The sequence below is a fragment of the Lepidochelys kempii genome, chromosome 19 (genome assembly GCF_965140265.1).
Source record: "Lepidochelys kempii isolate rLepKem1 chromosome 19, rLepKem1.hap2, whole genome shotgun sequence".
In the NCBI taxonomy this organism is placed as follows: domain Eukaryota; kingdom Metazoa; phylum Chordata; order Testudines; family Cheloniidae; genus Lepidochelys; species Lepidochelys kempii.
This window is the reverse complement of record NC_133274.1, coordinates 9997729-10014576: the sequence shown is the minus strand read 5'-3', so window position 1 is coordinate 10014576 and position 16848 is coordinate 9997729. Positions and strand designations below refer to the sequence as shown.

Below are 16848 nucleotides of genomic sequence, written 5' to 3'. Positions count from 1 at the left end.
TTTATAAAAGACACAGCACAATTGATTTATAAGACACACATCAGATATACAAGGCAAGTGGAGATGGTCAAAAACCCCTGACATTTCAACTGAAAGAGACCTGGTATAATCAGCACCATTTTGGAACTCAGCCAGGTGCGCCAAGGGAGTGTGATTTATGCACGCTTGCTGTTCTGTGAACATTGGCTGGTGGGGGCGTAGGTTAAAGGAGAGGGAGAGCTGCGTCAGCTTCACACTCTTGTATTAGCAGGAAAAGCTACACGCTGAGATGGATGTGTATGTTACACTTTGCATTGAATGAATCCCAGATCGGAAGTTACAATTTTACTACCAATACCCATTTTAAGATGGGCTTATACTTGATATCATTTACATCACTGCTGACAGTGCCCCAGGACCTTCTGCATCAACTGCTTGGCTTGAGGTTGCATTTGGCCCTTTGTATTCAATAAATACTATCTTGCTAGCCAAACTTCTATTGCTGGAATAGGCAGTGAAGTCCTGAAAGCAGTGTCAAATTCAGCAAGATGGCAGCCCAGAAGGAGCAAGCAGACTTGGAGGTAAAGATAGGTGGGAGATATTTGCTTAGATATAGATATCTGATATTTAGCAGAGTTGCAAGAACACTCCGTAAAAATCCTTCCCCTGTAAAACCAATTTACCTGTGTTTATTAATAAACTTAGCTGAGAAGTGAGGTGAAAGAATTTGAGAAATCTACTTGCCTCATCTCTGTTTATGCTCTTTATTTTTTTTTGCATCTCAACTTGAGCAACGAAAGACAATAAAATTAAAACAATGAGGAGTCTGGTGGCACTTTAAAGACTAACAGATTAATTTGGGCATAAACTTTCATGGGTAAAAACCCACTTCACCCGCATGTTCTAAGCACTGTAATGTCGGAGTTATAAACATTGTAGAGTGGGAGGGGCTTAGATCAACTTTTGTTAGGATTAAGTGTTTTTGTTTTTCCGAGACTGGTGTCAAGCTTTCATAACACTTTTAACAAGAAATGATGTTTTGGCCCTGTTTAATCCATGCCCTTTTAAAACAAGGCAGAGAAAACTTGCATTTATTGACCCCGGTATGACAGCTTTTGGAGTGTGACACTAACAAAGTCTCACTTTAACATTACAGGGATTCAGTTTCTACCATAGCTTACTGGTGCTCCACATTTGTCTTGAAGAATACACACACAATTAAATATATTTCTGAACTTCATGCGTACCACCTGGTGGCTAACTCATGATAAAGAGTTTAGCATAGGGAGGAGTTGGCAGACTCAGCTCTTCACATACAAGTTTATTCTTCAAAGATAAGCACAGTGGAAAACAGCTGGTAGTCTCCAAGGTTTTTTTTAAGATGAAAATTTTTATTCATATCCTTAACAGAACAACAAAAGTTTATGATCTTGGTCTCTCCTTCTTGCCTTTGTACAAAGCTAAGAGGGAAACACTGGCTACTTTGACAACCTTGAAAACTCCAGGAATATCACCAACAGGGGATCCCCCTTTCTCTGAGAGCTATGCCCCAAGCAATACATTGCATGTGTGAATTTAGAGCTACTACAATTCACAGCATGGCCACATCAGTTACAGAAGAGAGCGAACCCCTGCCTGCTAGACTGACATTAGCCCCGCAATATTTACACCTATAGGGCACAATTCTGATCTCACACCAGTGTAGTTCCAGTTGCTTCCAGTTTACCCTAGAGAGAGATCAGTCTCAACCTGTAGTACAACCAGTTGCTTCTCTAAAGTGTGGACTTAAGCGCATGCTTAAAGCTATTGACTTCAATGGGGAAAATCAAGCATGTACCTAAGAGCTTCCGGGAATAGGGATTACTCAGTTTGGGTTTGTGGAAGTGACCTTGGCACCCTTGCCACATTCCTTGGCCTGAGCAGCTCAGGTAAGCAACGTAAGAGAACACAAGAGCTGCCATACTGGGTCAGACCATACTCCATCTTGCCCACTATCCTGCGTGGGACAGTGGCCAGTTCCAGGGTTTCAGGGAGTATTCAGAACAGGGCAATTACAGAGTGATCCACCCATCTTCCGCTCCTGGTTTCTGGCAGTCAGAGGCGTAGGGTTGCCCTGAGCATGGGGTTGTGTCCCCAGCCATTGATGGGCCTATCCACCATGAACTTATCTAATTCTTTTTTGAACCCAGTTATACTTTTGGCCATCACAACACCCCATGGTAATGAGTTCCACGGGTTAGTTGTGCATTGTGTGAAAAAGTACTACGAGTTTGCATTAAACCTGCTGCCTGCTAATTTCATCAGGTGACCCCTGGTTTTTGAATTGTGTGAAATACACCTCAGTCTGGCCCATGCAGTCCAGTCTGATAAAACTGGTTCCCCTAGGCCAGTGGTTCTTAACCTTTACTGCAGCCTTTACTGCGTGCACCCGAGGTTAAGAACCACTGCCCTAGGCTGAAGCCAGCTCATTTGTCCTAGACTGCTTCCTTCTGAATAGACAACCATCCAGATTAACGACTCCCGACTGCTTTAGACACAAGGATTTCTCTTGGCACCTCCTGGAATTCCAGTTCAAGATGGAGGTAAAACACAACATGACGGCCCAGCGCCATTTACAGTCAAAATGGCATTCACAAATGGAGTTTGTCGTTTGATACAGATTCATGCGGACATATACTCATCAGTCACATCCACCAGTTATCCATGCAGCACCCAAAAAAGCATGGTTAGAGGTGGTTTAAGGACTTAGGGCCAGATTCCCAAAGGTATCAGAGCTGCTTGTTCTAACTCAGCCACTTAGAAAGGACCAAACCACGTTGTGTTTCCTCTCATACACTTGCGCAATTTAAAGAATCAGAAGTATTTGCAACCATAAGCGGCCAGAGGAAAATAATGGTACCACTACAGAACCCAACCAGCAGAAGTGTTTCCAAGAGATCACAGACGTATTGTTTAGGAGAAGCTGTCAGTGGCTTTAGCCTACAAAGAATATTTAAGAAATGAAGTAAGATCCTTTCCTTGCATAGAGAAGGGTGCCTCCTTGCTCTCACTAGTGTGGAAGGGCTGGAAGCATGCTCATGTTTATTGGCTCAGCTGTTTCTGATAGACAATTCATACATCACTGCTCATTAAAAATGCAGCTTTGTAAGGGTCGTTTATGTATTTAAAAAATAAGTCTGACAAGAGGTGGAATGCCCATTTTAAGTTGAGGAAGTTCACATTTAAATTAGCAGCCACTCAGAGGCTACTAGAGACACATGCCAGGAGAGTGAACCGAGCTTCACGTGGGCCAAACTCTGCTTTCATTTGCACCCAGGCAATCCACAGAAACTGAAAACAGACTTTGGCCAATCTGAAACTCAGACGCCCTTAAATAGCCTCAGGAGGAGACACAAGGAGGTGAGGGGCAGTGGTTCTCAACCAGGGGTATGTGTACCCCTGGGGGTACGCAGAGGTCTTCCAGGGGGTACATCAACTCATCTAGATACTTGCCTACTTTTACAACAGGCTACATAAAAAGCAATAGCCAAGTCAGTACAAACTAAAATTTCATACAGAATGACTTGTTTATACTGCTCTATACACTGAAATGTAAGTACAAGATTTATATTCCAATTAAATTTGATAATTATATGGTAAAAGTGAGAAAGTCAGCAATTTTTCAGTAACAGTGTGCTGTGACTCTTGTATTTTTATGTCTGATTGCATAAGCAGGTAGTTAGGGGAGGTGAAACTTGGGGTACGCAAGACAAGTCAGACTCCCGAAAGGGGTACAGTAGCCTGGAAAGGTTGAGGGCCACTGACACAGGGCACACGCACTGCCCCCCCAGGTACTGGTATACCAAGTTGTCCACAAGCACACCTAAGTGGAACACACATCCACAACCACTTGGAGAAGAACATCTCTTTCTCGACCGCATAGAAGGAAGAAAGCAAGAGACTGTGGGTAAGGCACGTGACACCTGAGTCTGCTACAGCTTTCCTTGGGCTTTGAGATCTTTGGACGGAAGGGACTATTGAAGCACAAGATTTCAAAGCACCGAGTGAGCTGTAACTGTAACCAAAAGGGATCATCGTCTATCCCAGCAGCATCTCCCCCTTTCACCCTATTGCCTCTTCCCGCTTCCTAAGCATTTGGCACGTACCCTTAAGTGCCACATTTCACGGACTTCCTCCCGTGAAGGAGCACGTGTTCTGCTGAAAGCTCTTTGTGAGGGACTGTAATCCTGCCTGGGAGCGGTAGGGATGCTTGGAAAAATCAAAACAAAGCACGCATTCCAGGGGGTGCTTTGCCCACATATACGTGCTTCCACCGGGAACCAAATCCATCCAACCAATGAGTCACTTTTCGAACTGCTGTACAACTTAGCATTGCTGGAAGAAGCCTGCACACTTTGAGCCAAGACTCTTCCCCCCCCCTCCCCCCAAAGAAAAAACCCTTTACCGCCTCACCTGGTGGTTTCCGTTTAGATCTCTGTGACCCATCTGGAGTTATGTACATATCTCTGTCCTGACACGTAAAGCAGTCACCTCCCCAGGTAACATGCTGCGTTTAATGCTTTATAAATACACCTGAGCAAATCTGTGGGTTTTTCAGCTTCATCTTTTTGTCTTGTAAGAAGCCTTTCAAGGCTCCATCTTACATTCTTGTACGTACACAGCTAACCAGCTATACGTGGCACAACCAAAGAATCTATGGCAGCAAACTGTTCTCTTGCTTCCAAACATAAGGCTGCATGAGTGCCCCACCCCTACGGTGACTCAGAAGAGAGCAATGCTGATGAGAGTGCCATAGGTACTGACCAGGCAATGCCGGCTCCAAGCATGCCATTGTATGAGACTTGGCTGTAGAACCTGGAGCGTTGTATATTAACAAGGGGCTGACACTGACTGGCCAGGAAGAGCAGTTCAAGCTACAGAAACTGCAGCTCACAGGCATCTCTGTTGGGAGTCAGCAGTCTGTCCACTCAACTTTTCCAGCAAGCTTTGCTCTGTCTCTTTGCTCAGAGCTTTGCTCTGCCTTTTAGCTGTCACTTGCTCCAGAAATATCTGAGTGCATCACTTTCAGAAACAAGCTTTGCAACCTTTCATACACAGACTTTAACACCATAGGGATGTGTGTCCAATACAATCATCTATTAAGAAGGCAAATGTATATGGTTACATAACTCTCACCTAAGGCTGCACTTGGAGATGTTTATCTTAGGACATCTTGCTTTTTAAATACCTTTAATTCTACATAATCCTTATCACAGCCAGAAAGCAATTGCCAGAACTGAACACGGTAGCCATGGCTGCTCTGAATCAGAGAAGCAGGAAGAACTCCTCCCCCTTGGGTCATAAGAGAATGAGCTTCATTTTTACATTGCTACTAGGACACTCAAGACATATTTTCTAACGAGAGTGTTCAGCAAAAGTCGAGCCTTGGACTACTGATAGATCTGCTATTTAGATACCCTGGTGCTATTTCTAAAGCTTTAAATTGCAACTAGTCACTATTCAGATGGCCATAAAATATAACTAGACTAGGCAGAACTGGAAGTTTTAAAAATAATTTCAATGGATAATATTGATTCTTTTAAAGCATTTTTTCAGTTATTGATTTAAATTTTTACAGTTGCATCAAATTATGGGGTGGGGGAAGTCAGATGATAATTTGATGACAGTAGATGTTGAGATTCAAAAAGTTAGAGCTTTATAAGCAATAAAGCATAAATTGTCAATATCACATGTCAAAATATACCAAGTAAATATCCTTAAACTAAGTTCTCTAGAAGAATTTCTTATTTTGCCTAGCTGTAAATATAGATTACTATACTATTGATGGAAATATTTTTTCATCCGTTTATGTTTGTATGGTGAAATTAATGTTTATCGACATTTACCTATAAAAATCTAATCCTTCCATGCCTAAACATAACTAGAACATTGCATATCCAGAAAGAAGCTTCCCCACTCACTTCTATGAATGGTGAAACATTAAGTGCTGATGTACAAAATCCCAACATACTCTCTCTCTAATGAGAATCAAACCCTTCGTTCAAAAGTCTTTGGTACTTTGATATGCAAACTGTTTTGTTGCTAATTTTCTTTTAAATGGAACTTGAGCGTCTTTGCTGATTGTGGTTCCAGGAAGGAAAACGCCACAAAATAAAAAAACACCCCACACAACACTGCATAGCCCAGATGACAGACTGATGAATTGGCTGTGTGATGCTGGAGAAACGTATTAACATAGAATTGAGATCACATAGCTTCCTTCTTTATCTGATCACTGCTGTATGTAACGTTCAACTAAGATATTCACAAGAGACAAGTTAGCCATAGAGAACTTTTGCTAGTAGAAAGAGGATGACATATTTATAATGGGCAAAATAATTCCAGTTTGAAGTGACTGTCAGTTAGGTTGCTGTATATTTGCCTAATGAAACAAGAGTTTAGAGAAAAGCATTGCCTAGAAATTGCTTGTCATTACTATGACAATTAAGTCACTCAGATTCATTTTCTACTGCTTGCACTTTACTTCACCCACATTTGCTCATTATGTAAGCAACATTCTGATCAATGCAGAGAGCAGAAGAGGGACTGAAATATTTGTGAGGCTGAGTATTAGGTGCCCAGGACTCAAGTGTATCCCTTCTTGCCTCCTGCAGTGCATTGGTCTCACACACACTCCCATGCATGCCCCACCTTCTTCACTTGAGATTGCTGCGACAAACAGAGCCAACTATGACCAGTCTCAAAAAAAAAAAAAGAAAAAAAAAAAGAAAGATTACTAATGCTGATGGAGCATGAAAAAAACCAATAGGTTGGATTCCTCCATGCACACTGCGATAACCCCTCTGATCCATGACTCAGAAAGCAAAGGTTTATGGAAGCCCATTTAAGAGCTTTGTGGCAAGGATCCCAGAGTAATTTACGTAACTGACGTTCCAGAATCGTCTCGCTATGTTACCCTTCACAGGAAGGGCCAGCAGACTCTCACCACCCTTTAATAACCTTCGAAGCCATGAGGTGCTAATAACCTGCTGGTCTCACTGATTTTCTTTGGGGTTGTGGATGCTCAGCACCCCAAAGAGGGGAGGGAAAGGAAGGGGTGCGTGGGGGGGGAAGGTGACAGGAAAAAAGCCAGGCCTTTGAGACTTAAATCAGGCTGCTAATGAGGCAGTAGGTGAGAACACATTAGTTCATGATGACAGGTTTCAGAGGAGCAGCCGTGTTAGTCTGTATCCGCAAAAAGAACAGGAGGACTTGTGGCACCTTAGAGACTAACAAATTTATTTGAGCATAAGCTTTCGTGAGCTACAGCCCACTTCATTGGATGCATCTGATGAAGTGAGCTGTAGCTCATGAAAGCTTATGCTCAAATAAATTTGTTAGCCTCCAAGGTGCCACAAGTCCTCCTTTCCTATTAGTTCATTCATTTACTCATTCTCCTGATGTTAGAAACAAACTTCAGAGACAGGACTGATTTCCGAACATACTGGACACCTGAACTCCACCACAAACAAAAAAACCCCAAGACATCCGTTTCAGGTCAGCACGATATCTCTAGTAACGTTGACACCATCAGCAGACGGGCATGCAGCACACAAAAGCGCAGTTGGCCATAGGATTAGGCAGTAAATCCCAGTCCTGCCACCAGCATTTCATGTCATTGACACTGGCATTAATTTTTCCTCCTGTTAGAGTTTCCTTTTGGGTAATCAGGTGTTATGAGGTCTTCCGATTCAAAAAAAAAAAAGCAAACTTAAAGCACCGTGGTATCTTACTACAGCACTGTCATCTTCCAGATCTCAGTTACCTCACCGCAAGAGTCAGCCCTGAAAGCACGGCATGATACCAGGCCTCTTGATCAAATCACTGTGGAACAAGTAACGCCCTCCTCTCCCACCCCGTACACACACATGCGCCTTGATGACTCAAAACTTTACAACAGATGCTGTTAGTCCACTTCAAGATGAATCCTCTGCCTATCCATACACCCCAGATGTTCTAAGCCCACAGCAGATGGAGACCCTTAACACTGCTGCTAACCAGCATGGTGAAGTATTAACCCAAAGCTTTGCAGGGCTTGGCTGGCAAAGAGAAGGGGCAACTGTGACCAATGACATTCTCTCAACAGAACATTTGTTGTTATTGTCATTGCTCAGAGGTTTCAAGTCAAGTTTCTTTCTTTATCATGAAAGACCTATCAAGAGGCTAAGTGTTAGGGACTGGTCCGCTTTAGCAGGAGAACCTCAGCTTGTGCACCCGTGTGAGGTGGTGGGTAGGTAGAATAGTACACAAAGGGAAAGCCTCAGGGCCCGAGAAAAACACAAGCTGTAGAATAAAGGTACTGGGTCTAGTTACCATTAGTAGGAGCTCAGTTACATAGCACATGGCCATAGGTGATTCTTTAGTATTCAGTTTAAATGCTCCCCAAACTTGCACCCCAAAATTTGTAGCATAAGCCTGCAACAAGGCACGTTCATGGCACATGCAGAATCCCGGCCATCTAAACAAAGATTGAGTTACGGGGGGCTGGGGCGATTTAAGCAGGAAGGAAAGAAAAGTGTGTAGGCGAGAAAGAAGTCTTTATACTTGATAGAACACCTGGGCATTTTAAACGTAAGCCCTTCCTAGCAAACTGGATTAGGGAAGTGTCAGTGTGCACACTTTGAAGGGGAAGCAGCGTAGTGCTCTTATGGGGACGTTTTGACTTGGGACTTTGAAGCTGGAAACTGCGTTTTCATCCACGTTTGAAAAGACCCTAGCGTACTTGCGGCACTACTGCAATCTAAACAACAAGAGATTCGGAGAGAAGGTGAGAGTTCCGGACTTCATTCTGCACTTCAGAGCATTTGTTGGGTTTAATTAGGCCCTTAAATGTTGGATAGACTACAAGCTGGATAAAAAAAAATTAAGGGAAGGAGAGTATCTAGGGTCACATATAGCTTAAGGAGTGGTTAATACACTGATCTGACAGATCATTACAATGCACTCCGTCTAGCAAGCATACTGGTGGATGGTTTTCCTACAAATCCTCAGGAAATTTGATTAGTTGTGCGTGTGTAACATATGTATTACAAATAGGAGAGATACAGGCACAAGACACTTTTTGAAGAAGTTAATTCCTCTGCAATATTAAGAAAGTAATACAGGCAAAACACTTCTAAAATGTGGTTTAAAAGACAACAGTTGTACAATTTGTTGTTTTTATTTGAAACTTGTAGAACTCCCCCCCCCCCCCCAAGGACTTGGTACAAAAGATTGCTTGAGGACTGACGCTATTCAGCACTAAGTTTTAGCCCCGGACTGGTTTGTACAGCCCAGCAGTAAACCCACAAAGGGTCACCCCTAAGGGGCTCAGCAGCCTAAATATTGCAGCGTGATAGGCCAAATCAATGCAGTGGATTATGGATGGCAGCCTCAGGGCAGCACACAAAACTCACAGGATTACTGTGAATCTGCTTCTTTGCTTAAACAACATAACTAACTGCTGGCTGTTGGAACCCCTGCAACCTGCTTGCAGATATGTTGATTGGATCAGGTGAGAAGTCCCTGCCTTCCCCACCTCCCCAAAAATGAATTTCTCAATTCCTTTAGCGCAGGGTGAGGGCAGAGAGGTGATCCAGAGCAGCAATCTTGGGTGTAGAATCCCTAATTGCATTCATCTGATCATTTATGGGATTTTTATGCCTTTAATTAGTAGGCAAGCCTAAAGCGAGGCTTAGCTGCCATACTCCTCATCTGGGTGAGGTGGAGACCTGGGCACTTTCTTTGTTCAAAGGGAAACTTTGTGTGTGTCTCTGATTGGGGGGACACGGACCCGGACACACACTTACTTTCTCCTCAGCGCTGACCTCGGGGCTTTCAATGGGAGAGCGAAACATCCCTCTCCCAAAATCTCTGGGATCTCGCCCAGCCTGGCCCTCCTGCCCTGGCTCAGCCCCAGACCCGCCGTGGGGCGGGCAGGCTCCCTTCAGCCCCTTCCCCGCAGTGCGGGCAGGGGTCCCGCTCCCCTCTCTGCCCCGCGGGGGCTCGCATGGCTTCCCCAGACCCCACCAACAACAAGGGTGGGTTGGGGCTACCTCCACCCCAGCCGGGCCCCCAACACCCTAGGGCAAGCGGTCCGGGGAGGGTTGCATGCCCCTCCCCACAAAGGCCCCCCCAAAATCCCGCGCCCGCATGCCCTGCCCTGCGCCCCCTCCTCACCTCCGTGTCCAGCTGCACCAGCTCCATGTTGGGCCATGGATCTCCCAGCTGGGCGAGCGGCATCCTGGCGGCTTCTGGCCCCGGGAGCGGGGCTGGCTCCTTCCCCTGGCTGCAGGTGGGTCAGGCGGGACAGCGGCGGGGCTCCAGCCCGAGCTCCGCCGCCCTCCGCTCCCGAGCCAGCTCCGGAGCGCCGCTCGCTGCCCCCATTGGGCACCGGCCTCTAGCGCCGGCCCCCTCCGCCCCATTGGCTGAGTCTCTCCGCGGGGCGGGCGGGAGGTTCCGCCCGGGCCCGCGGCGCAGTCCCCGCCTGCTCCGAGAGGGACCCGGGCACGGAAAGAGGCCAACCCCCTGCCCAAGGGGGGCGCACTCAGTCCGCACCCCTCACGGATCCCCTCCTAGTGCTGGGGCAGGGCTGCACCCCAGAGCCTCCTCTTTAGGGGGTACAAATTCTCGCTCCTTTCCAGGAGCTCCCCGAATCCCACCTCTATACCCCTGCTTCGGGGGCAACCAAAGTCTCATTCTTTCAAGGGGGCACCTCAAAAACGGCCCCCCGTGGAAATGGTCACCCCTTCCCAGGTGCTAAAAGAGGCTGGTGTCAGTGCAAAGCAGTTCAGTTCAGTAAGTCTCATGCTGCTGCATCAGGAGTGGCTAAAAAATATCCAGTTCCTGAGCAAAAGATAGAACCTGACCCACCTCCTCTCTCCAATTCTCCAGCGGCAGTCCTTGACCCAGACAATGCAGGCATAGAGCTCTAGAGGGGCCAGAAGATGAAGCCAGAGCAAGTCTACACTTGAGATCTGTTGTGCTTTCCTCTCTCTCAACCATCCCCCTTCAGCCTCTCTGCCGCGCAGGGGCTTGCATGGCTTCCCCAGACCCCAGCAACAACTAGGATGGGGGGTACCTCCACCACAGCCGGACCCCCAACACCCTAGGGCAAGGGGTTCGGGGAGGGTTGCATGCCTCTCCCCACAAAAGCCCCCCCCAAATTCCCCGCCTGCATTCCATGCCCTGCGCCCCCTCCTCACCTCCGTGTCCAGCTGCACCAGCTCCATGTTGGGCCATGGATCTCCCAGCTGGGCGAGCGGCATCCTGGTGGCTTCTGGCCCCGGGAGCGGGGCTGGCTGGCTGGCTCCTTCCCCTGGCTGCAGGTGGGTCAGGCAGGACAGCGCTGGGGCTCCGATGAAGTGAGCTGTAGCTCACGAAAACTTATGCTCAAATACATTTGTTAGTCTCTAAGGTGCCACAAGTCCTCCTTTTCTTCAGCCTCTGTGACTCCTGATGTACCACAGTCTCCAGCATAGCCTGTTTCTAGCTGCATCTTCCCAGCTTGCGGGGTTGATGCTGAAAGTTTTCAAGTCCCTCCTGTGAACATCCCGGAACCTGAGCCTAGGTTGGCCCCGTGGCCTTGAAGCGTCCATACAGTACACCCTTTGGAATGTGGCCTTTGTCCACCTGGTGTGCAGATGAGAGTCTAATAGAGACATCTGAGTGTTTGAGAATAGCAACGCGACTTGGTAACTTTGTTTTCTCAAGTACTTTGGTGTCGTCAAGAACATTGGATTCCCACTTGCTTTTTAGAAGACAGTGATGACAGTGAGTATGAAAGGTATTTAGCCTTCTCTCATGCTTGCTGTAGATGGTCCAGGTCTCACCACAGTACAGCAGTGTGCTCCAAATGTAAGTCTGATAGAGCCGTATCTTGGTGTTTAGTGATGGCTGAACGTGGTTGCTGCCTTCCTGATACAAGAATTAAGCTTTTCATCTAGAAATAAGTTATCCGATACCTACCAGGAGAGCCAAACCAGTGGTGGTCAGGCTGGGAAATGTAAAGAGCAAATGTCTAGTGTGGACAAAGGCTATGTGGTTTACCCAAGACCACGCGGTGAGTGAGTGTCAGTTAGGATTTGCATGTAGGAACTTGTGGCTCCCATTACCAAAGTTGGTCCACTAGACTAAGCTGCTCTGTTTACCAAATTACAAAAGAGACTGAATAGTCCCTTTTTCATTTCCCCTTGACTTGCTTAATCAGAGGCTCCTCAAGGGGAAAACCGGGGAGAATGTTTTCCTATCTGAATTATTTTTAAATTATATCTGTTTTTAACCAAGGCTGGGCTAAGCAATTTTCTGATGTGGAGCCTGAGAACGAGTGATAATTGGAGATGAAGTCAGAGTGATTAAGTACTGGAACTTACCAAGGGATTTGGTAGATTCTCCATCACCTAAAGTCTTTACATCAAGACTGGATGTTTTAAAAACAAAAACATCCTTGATCACAAGATAAGGGCTTGATACAAGAATTCCTGGTTAAAAATCTATGGTCCGTGTTATACAGGTATCATCACTCTAGATGATCATAATGGTGTCTTCTGGCCTTAAGATCTATGACTTTACAGACTTAGATGTGGGAGGAAAAGGAGAAATCAAGGTCAAGGAATAAAGTTATTGAGAGTGGAGGTAAACAAAGGTCTAAATCAAGGAAGAAAATGGAGGATATATGAATATGCTTTCCCAGAAAATCACTTCTGTTGTCTTTCAAGCATTAAGCAAAAGGAAGTGGAGAGGAAGCCTCAAGATTTCTTGGCCAAAATAGGGAGAGGGAGGACAGATTGAATCAACCTGTCAGAAGATATTTACAGTTAAAGACATAAAACAGACCAGTATCTCAACGTATGGTAACATGTCTTTAAAGGCAAAGCTCAGTGGTTGTGCATAGGCATTTACATGCATTGTTTGAATAGTAACACTGGTCAGTGACAGGATCTTCCCTAATATATATATGAAAATAACTGAACACATACAGAAGGTACCATATTCACAGGCTTACATCAAAGAGCCACTCATGGTTTTGGATGATTTTAAGTACTGTTTGTACTTAAATATGTACAACTGTTATGTGTACATATTTCTACTGGTAAGGGAGATTTTCAAAGGCACAAAAGGCAGCTAGATGCCCACTCTCACTGCCCAATTGAAGTGAGGTGCCCAACTGCCATGTGTGCCGTGGAAAATCTCCCCCCTAAGCTTTAAGCTGAGTTGTATGCTGCCTTCATTGTATATATAACCCTGGAAAATAACCCCACAAGAAGGGCCCCCATGAAGCTGACCTTTGGCAATTCCACCATGGTGGCACTGGTCTTGATTCCGCCACACTTTAGGAATCATCCAGCCCTGGTGTCTAACTGAAGTGATATATTTAAGCCATTACTGGCAGAGAGGGCATTTCCCACCAGTTGGCATGCAGAATTCCTATTGACTTCAAACAGGAGATTTGCCTGGAAGTCTTGCAAGAGCAGGTCTTGAATAATCGTGTGGAGCAACTGAGGATATAACTTTGACCCAGCTGGCCATTAACTGCTGTGAATTTTCTGACCCAGAAATCATTATTGCTATTGTAAAGAGTGAAAATATGTTAAAAATAAAGTAGTTTCCTTTTGGTGTGTTAAAAAGTTGGCATGCACATGGCCCTGGATAGGGTGCTCTGTTTACAGCACTGGTATTTTTCTAGCACTTAACAGTAGTACAGTAATCAGTAAGAATGCAAGACAATTTTCAAAATTATTGTGGGAGGTTAATGGCCACTATCCAGAGGGATTCTATTTGAAACGCAGAGCAAAGTGTGTTGGAATTCAACTAGAGAGATAGGGAGAGAATCCACTGCTGACTCCATCCCCTGATGGCTCTACTGAGATGCTGAAATTTGCTCGTATTTCACAGAAGAAAGATTTGCACGTTGACCGCATGCTTGACAAAAGACAGGAAATATTGAGCTTTATAGAAACGATTTATTTAATTGGAAGGGAACAGAAAGATCCACGCCCAGGGATGCCGAAGAGTCTAGACAAAGTATCAAATCACACATGCCACAGTTTCACAGTAAAACTGTAAATTCAAGATTTTTTTTTTAACTGAAAAAAACACTTCACAAGTATTAGCACGATAGTGCTTGTGCTCTGTTTATTGTTTCATTTATACAAAGACTTCAAAGAACTTCTCAAAGGTGGCTACACAGTATCCCCAAATTAGATTAGATAACTCTCATAGCAATTCAGTGGCTGAGCTAGCCATAGAATGCAAGAATCCTGAATCCAAGTCTGCTGCTGTAACCAATAGGCAACACTGCCTCCCTTCTGAAGTTTGATTTCTGCACTAGACAACCCTGAAAGATACAGGTGACTGGTAACAGAATATGGAGCCTCATTATTAGGTTGCCAGGTAAGCTCAGGGCAATGGTGACTGAAAGTGTTTTCTTGATAGGTGAAATGAGATAGTGGTCTCAGCCCAATTTGTATTTCCCAGCTAAAAGGCTACCATACCAGGTGGCTCCAGTGTTGGCATCCAAGAGCGCACAATGGCTAAATGAAGCTAAACAACCTTCTTCCTTTCCAAATGTTCTCTTCAGGTAAGTGCAGAGGTCTTTGGGGCATCATTATGGCTTTGATGGAGACACAGAGGTCTCCAAAGCTCTTAAATGGCCCCTTTCACAGAATTAAATTCACTGAAAAACTCAAAATACTGCATTGCTGTTTGTTTTCTCCAGTTTCAAAATCCAAATCCTCTTCGTTTACAGCAGGAGACATTTTAGAATCTGAAGCTGGCTGACTTTTGGTTTATAAATGTGTTCCCATCCAGAGTGATTGTGATGTATGTGAAAGTAACAGCCATTGAAACAACAAACAACCAGCTTTCCCAGGCTTGGCCACAGGTACAGTTCTCCCTTTTGCATTAAAAGCTGTTTGATTTGCTGGCCCCTTTGTGTTCCCTGTATAAGAATGCACAGACCATAGCTACTCAGCATAGCTGCCTAGGAATAGTGATCCCCTGAGTCATCTTATCTGTCCGCTTCTCCTTTCTGGAGCCAAGATGCACAAGGAACATCTTTTTAACAGGTTTCAGAGTAACAGCCGTGTTAGGAGAGTGATCACTTTAGATAAGCTATTACCAGCAGGAGAGTGGGGTGAGAGGAGGTATTGTTTCATGGTCTCTGTGTATATAATGTCTTCTGCAGTTTCCACAGTATGCATCCGATGAAGTGAGCTGTAGCTCACGAAAGCTTATGCTCAAATAAATTGGTTAGTCTCTAAGGTGCCAAAAGTATTCCTTATCTTTTTAACAGTGTGTTGTACTAGATGATTGTATTGTAAGTTTGGAGGTGTACGGATAATGTCTCTCTCTTTATTCTCCTGTATATTTCTATATTTTCTGAGACTCAAAATTGTATCCCTGTCTTCCTATATAATGTTTATCAGGCAGCCTTAGATCATTTTACAAGCATCAGAACAAATCCCACCAGCCTTTACTCACACAAATAAATGTAATGGGATTCCAAGCACAAATTTGCAGGATGAGTCCCATTATCAAGGCTGTTATTTACTGAGCAAGATCAGTGTGGTCTGCACTCTACATGCATTCAGACATTGTTAATTAAGCCTTACAACAACCCTGTGCAGTAGGTATGTATGTATTTTTTTTTTAAATGCACTAATCTGAAATGATCTTCTAATACATTGCTGTTATTCCTGTTGTGCAGATGGGGAAACTGAGGACCATGTCACGGAGCAAAGCAGTGGCAGAGCCAGGATTAAAACTCAGGAGTCCCGTCATCCTCTCATAACAGCAGAACATAAGACCGGCCATACTGGGTCAGACCAAAGGTCCATCTAGCCCAGTATCCTGTCTTCTGACAGTGGCCAATGCCAGGTGCTTCAGAGGGAATGAATAGAACAGGTCATCATCAAGTGATCCATCCCCTGTTGCCCGGCCCATTCCCAGCTTCTGGCAAACAGAAGCTAGGGATACCACGCTGCCCATCCTGGCTAATAGCCACTGATGGACCTAGCCTTCATGAATTTATCTAGTTCTTTTTCTAACCCTGTTATCGTCTTGTCTTCCATAACATCCTCTGTCAATGAGTTCCACAGGTTGACTGTGCGTTGTGTGAAGAAATACTTCCTTTTGTTTGTTTTAAACTGCTGCCTATTCATTTCATTTGGTGACCCCTAATTCTTGTGTTATGAGGAGTAAATAACATTTCCTTATTTACTTTCTCCACACCACTCATGATTTTGTAGACCTCTATCATATCCCCCCCCTTAGTCGTCTCTTTTCCAAGCTGAAAACTCCCAGTCTCCCCTCCTCTTACCACCATAATGGGACAACATCGTTTTGATCACAGAGACGTTTTCCCTTTGTGTAGTGCAAGTGTCACTTTTTAGACATAAAACAGAAGCTCTGTAAATGAGAAACTTTGGCTGGCGTGTTTAATGACCGATTACTTTTTCCTTTTCTGGCGGATTTCTTTCCGTTGTTGTACTCATCACCATGTGTGATTACAGCTGCCTGAAATGCCACTGCTTTCTGAGGCAGGTCCAGGCAGCAGCCGGAATGCGGAAAATACATCACTGCAGATTATGGTACAGTGAGTTCCTTAGGGAACACAATCAGTTCTCTAACTCTTGTAGTGAGGGCCTATTAACAGGACAAATACCTGCATCTTCTGCAAACACAAACATGAGCCTCACAGTCCCTCCTGACATTGCTCATGTGGCCAGTTCTTGCAAGAATTAAGCCGTCTCATCTACTCAAACCAAGTTGAAAAGGAGTACTTGTGGCACCTTAGAGACTAACCAATTTATTTGAGCATAAGCTTTCGTGAAGCTCACGAAAGCTTATGCT

At 44.9% G+C, this 16848-nt stretch overlaps 1 protein-coding gene and 1 long non-coding RNA gene across 5 annotated transcripts in view; one reads left to right on the top strand and one right to left on the bottom strand.

Annotated features, from left to right (window-relative positions):
* The window catches only part of RPS6KA1 (ribosomal protein S6 kinase A1), a 70086-nt gene extending 59700 nt beyond the window's left edge, over nt 1–10386 (bottom strand). For all 4 annotated transcript variants that reach the window (XM_073317374.1, XM_073317377.1, XM_073317375.1 and 1 more), the window contains exon 1: nt 10177–10386. In XM_073317374.1, the coding sequence (XP_073173475.1) occupies nt 10177–10239 (63 nt within the window). In that variant the 5' untranslated portion in view covers nt 10240–10386. The remainder of the gene's footprint in view (nt 1–10176) is intronic.
* LOC140900299 (uncharacterized) lies at nt 9447–16399 on the top strand. Its single transcript, XR_012155607.1, has 3 exons — nt 9447–9511; nt 14744–14878; nt 15704–16399. It is a non-coding gene; the product is annotated as an uncharacterized lncRNA (long non-coding RNA).
* The last annotated feature ends 449 nt before the right edge of the window (nt 16400–16848 follow it).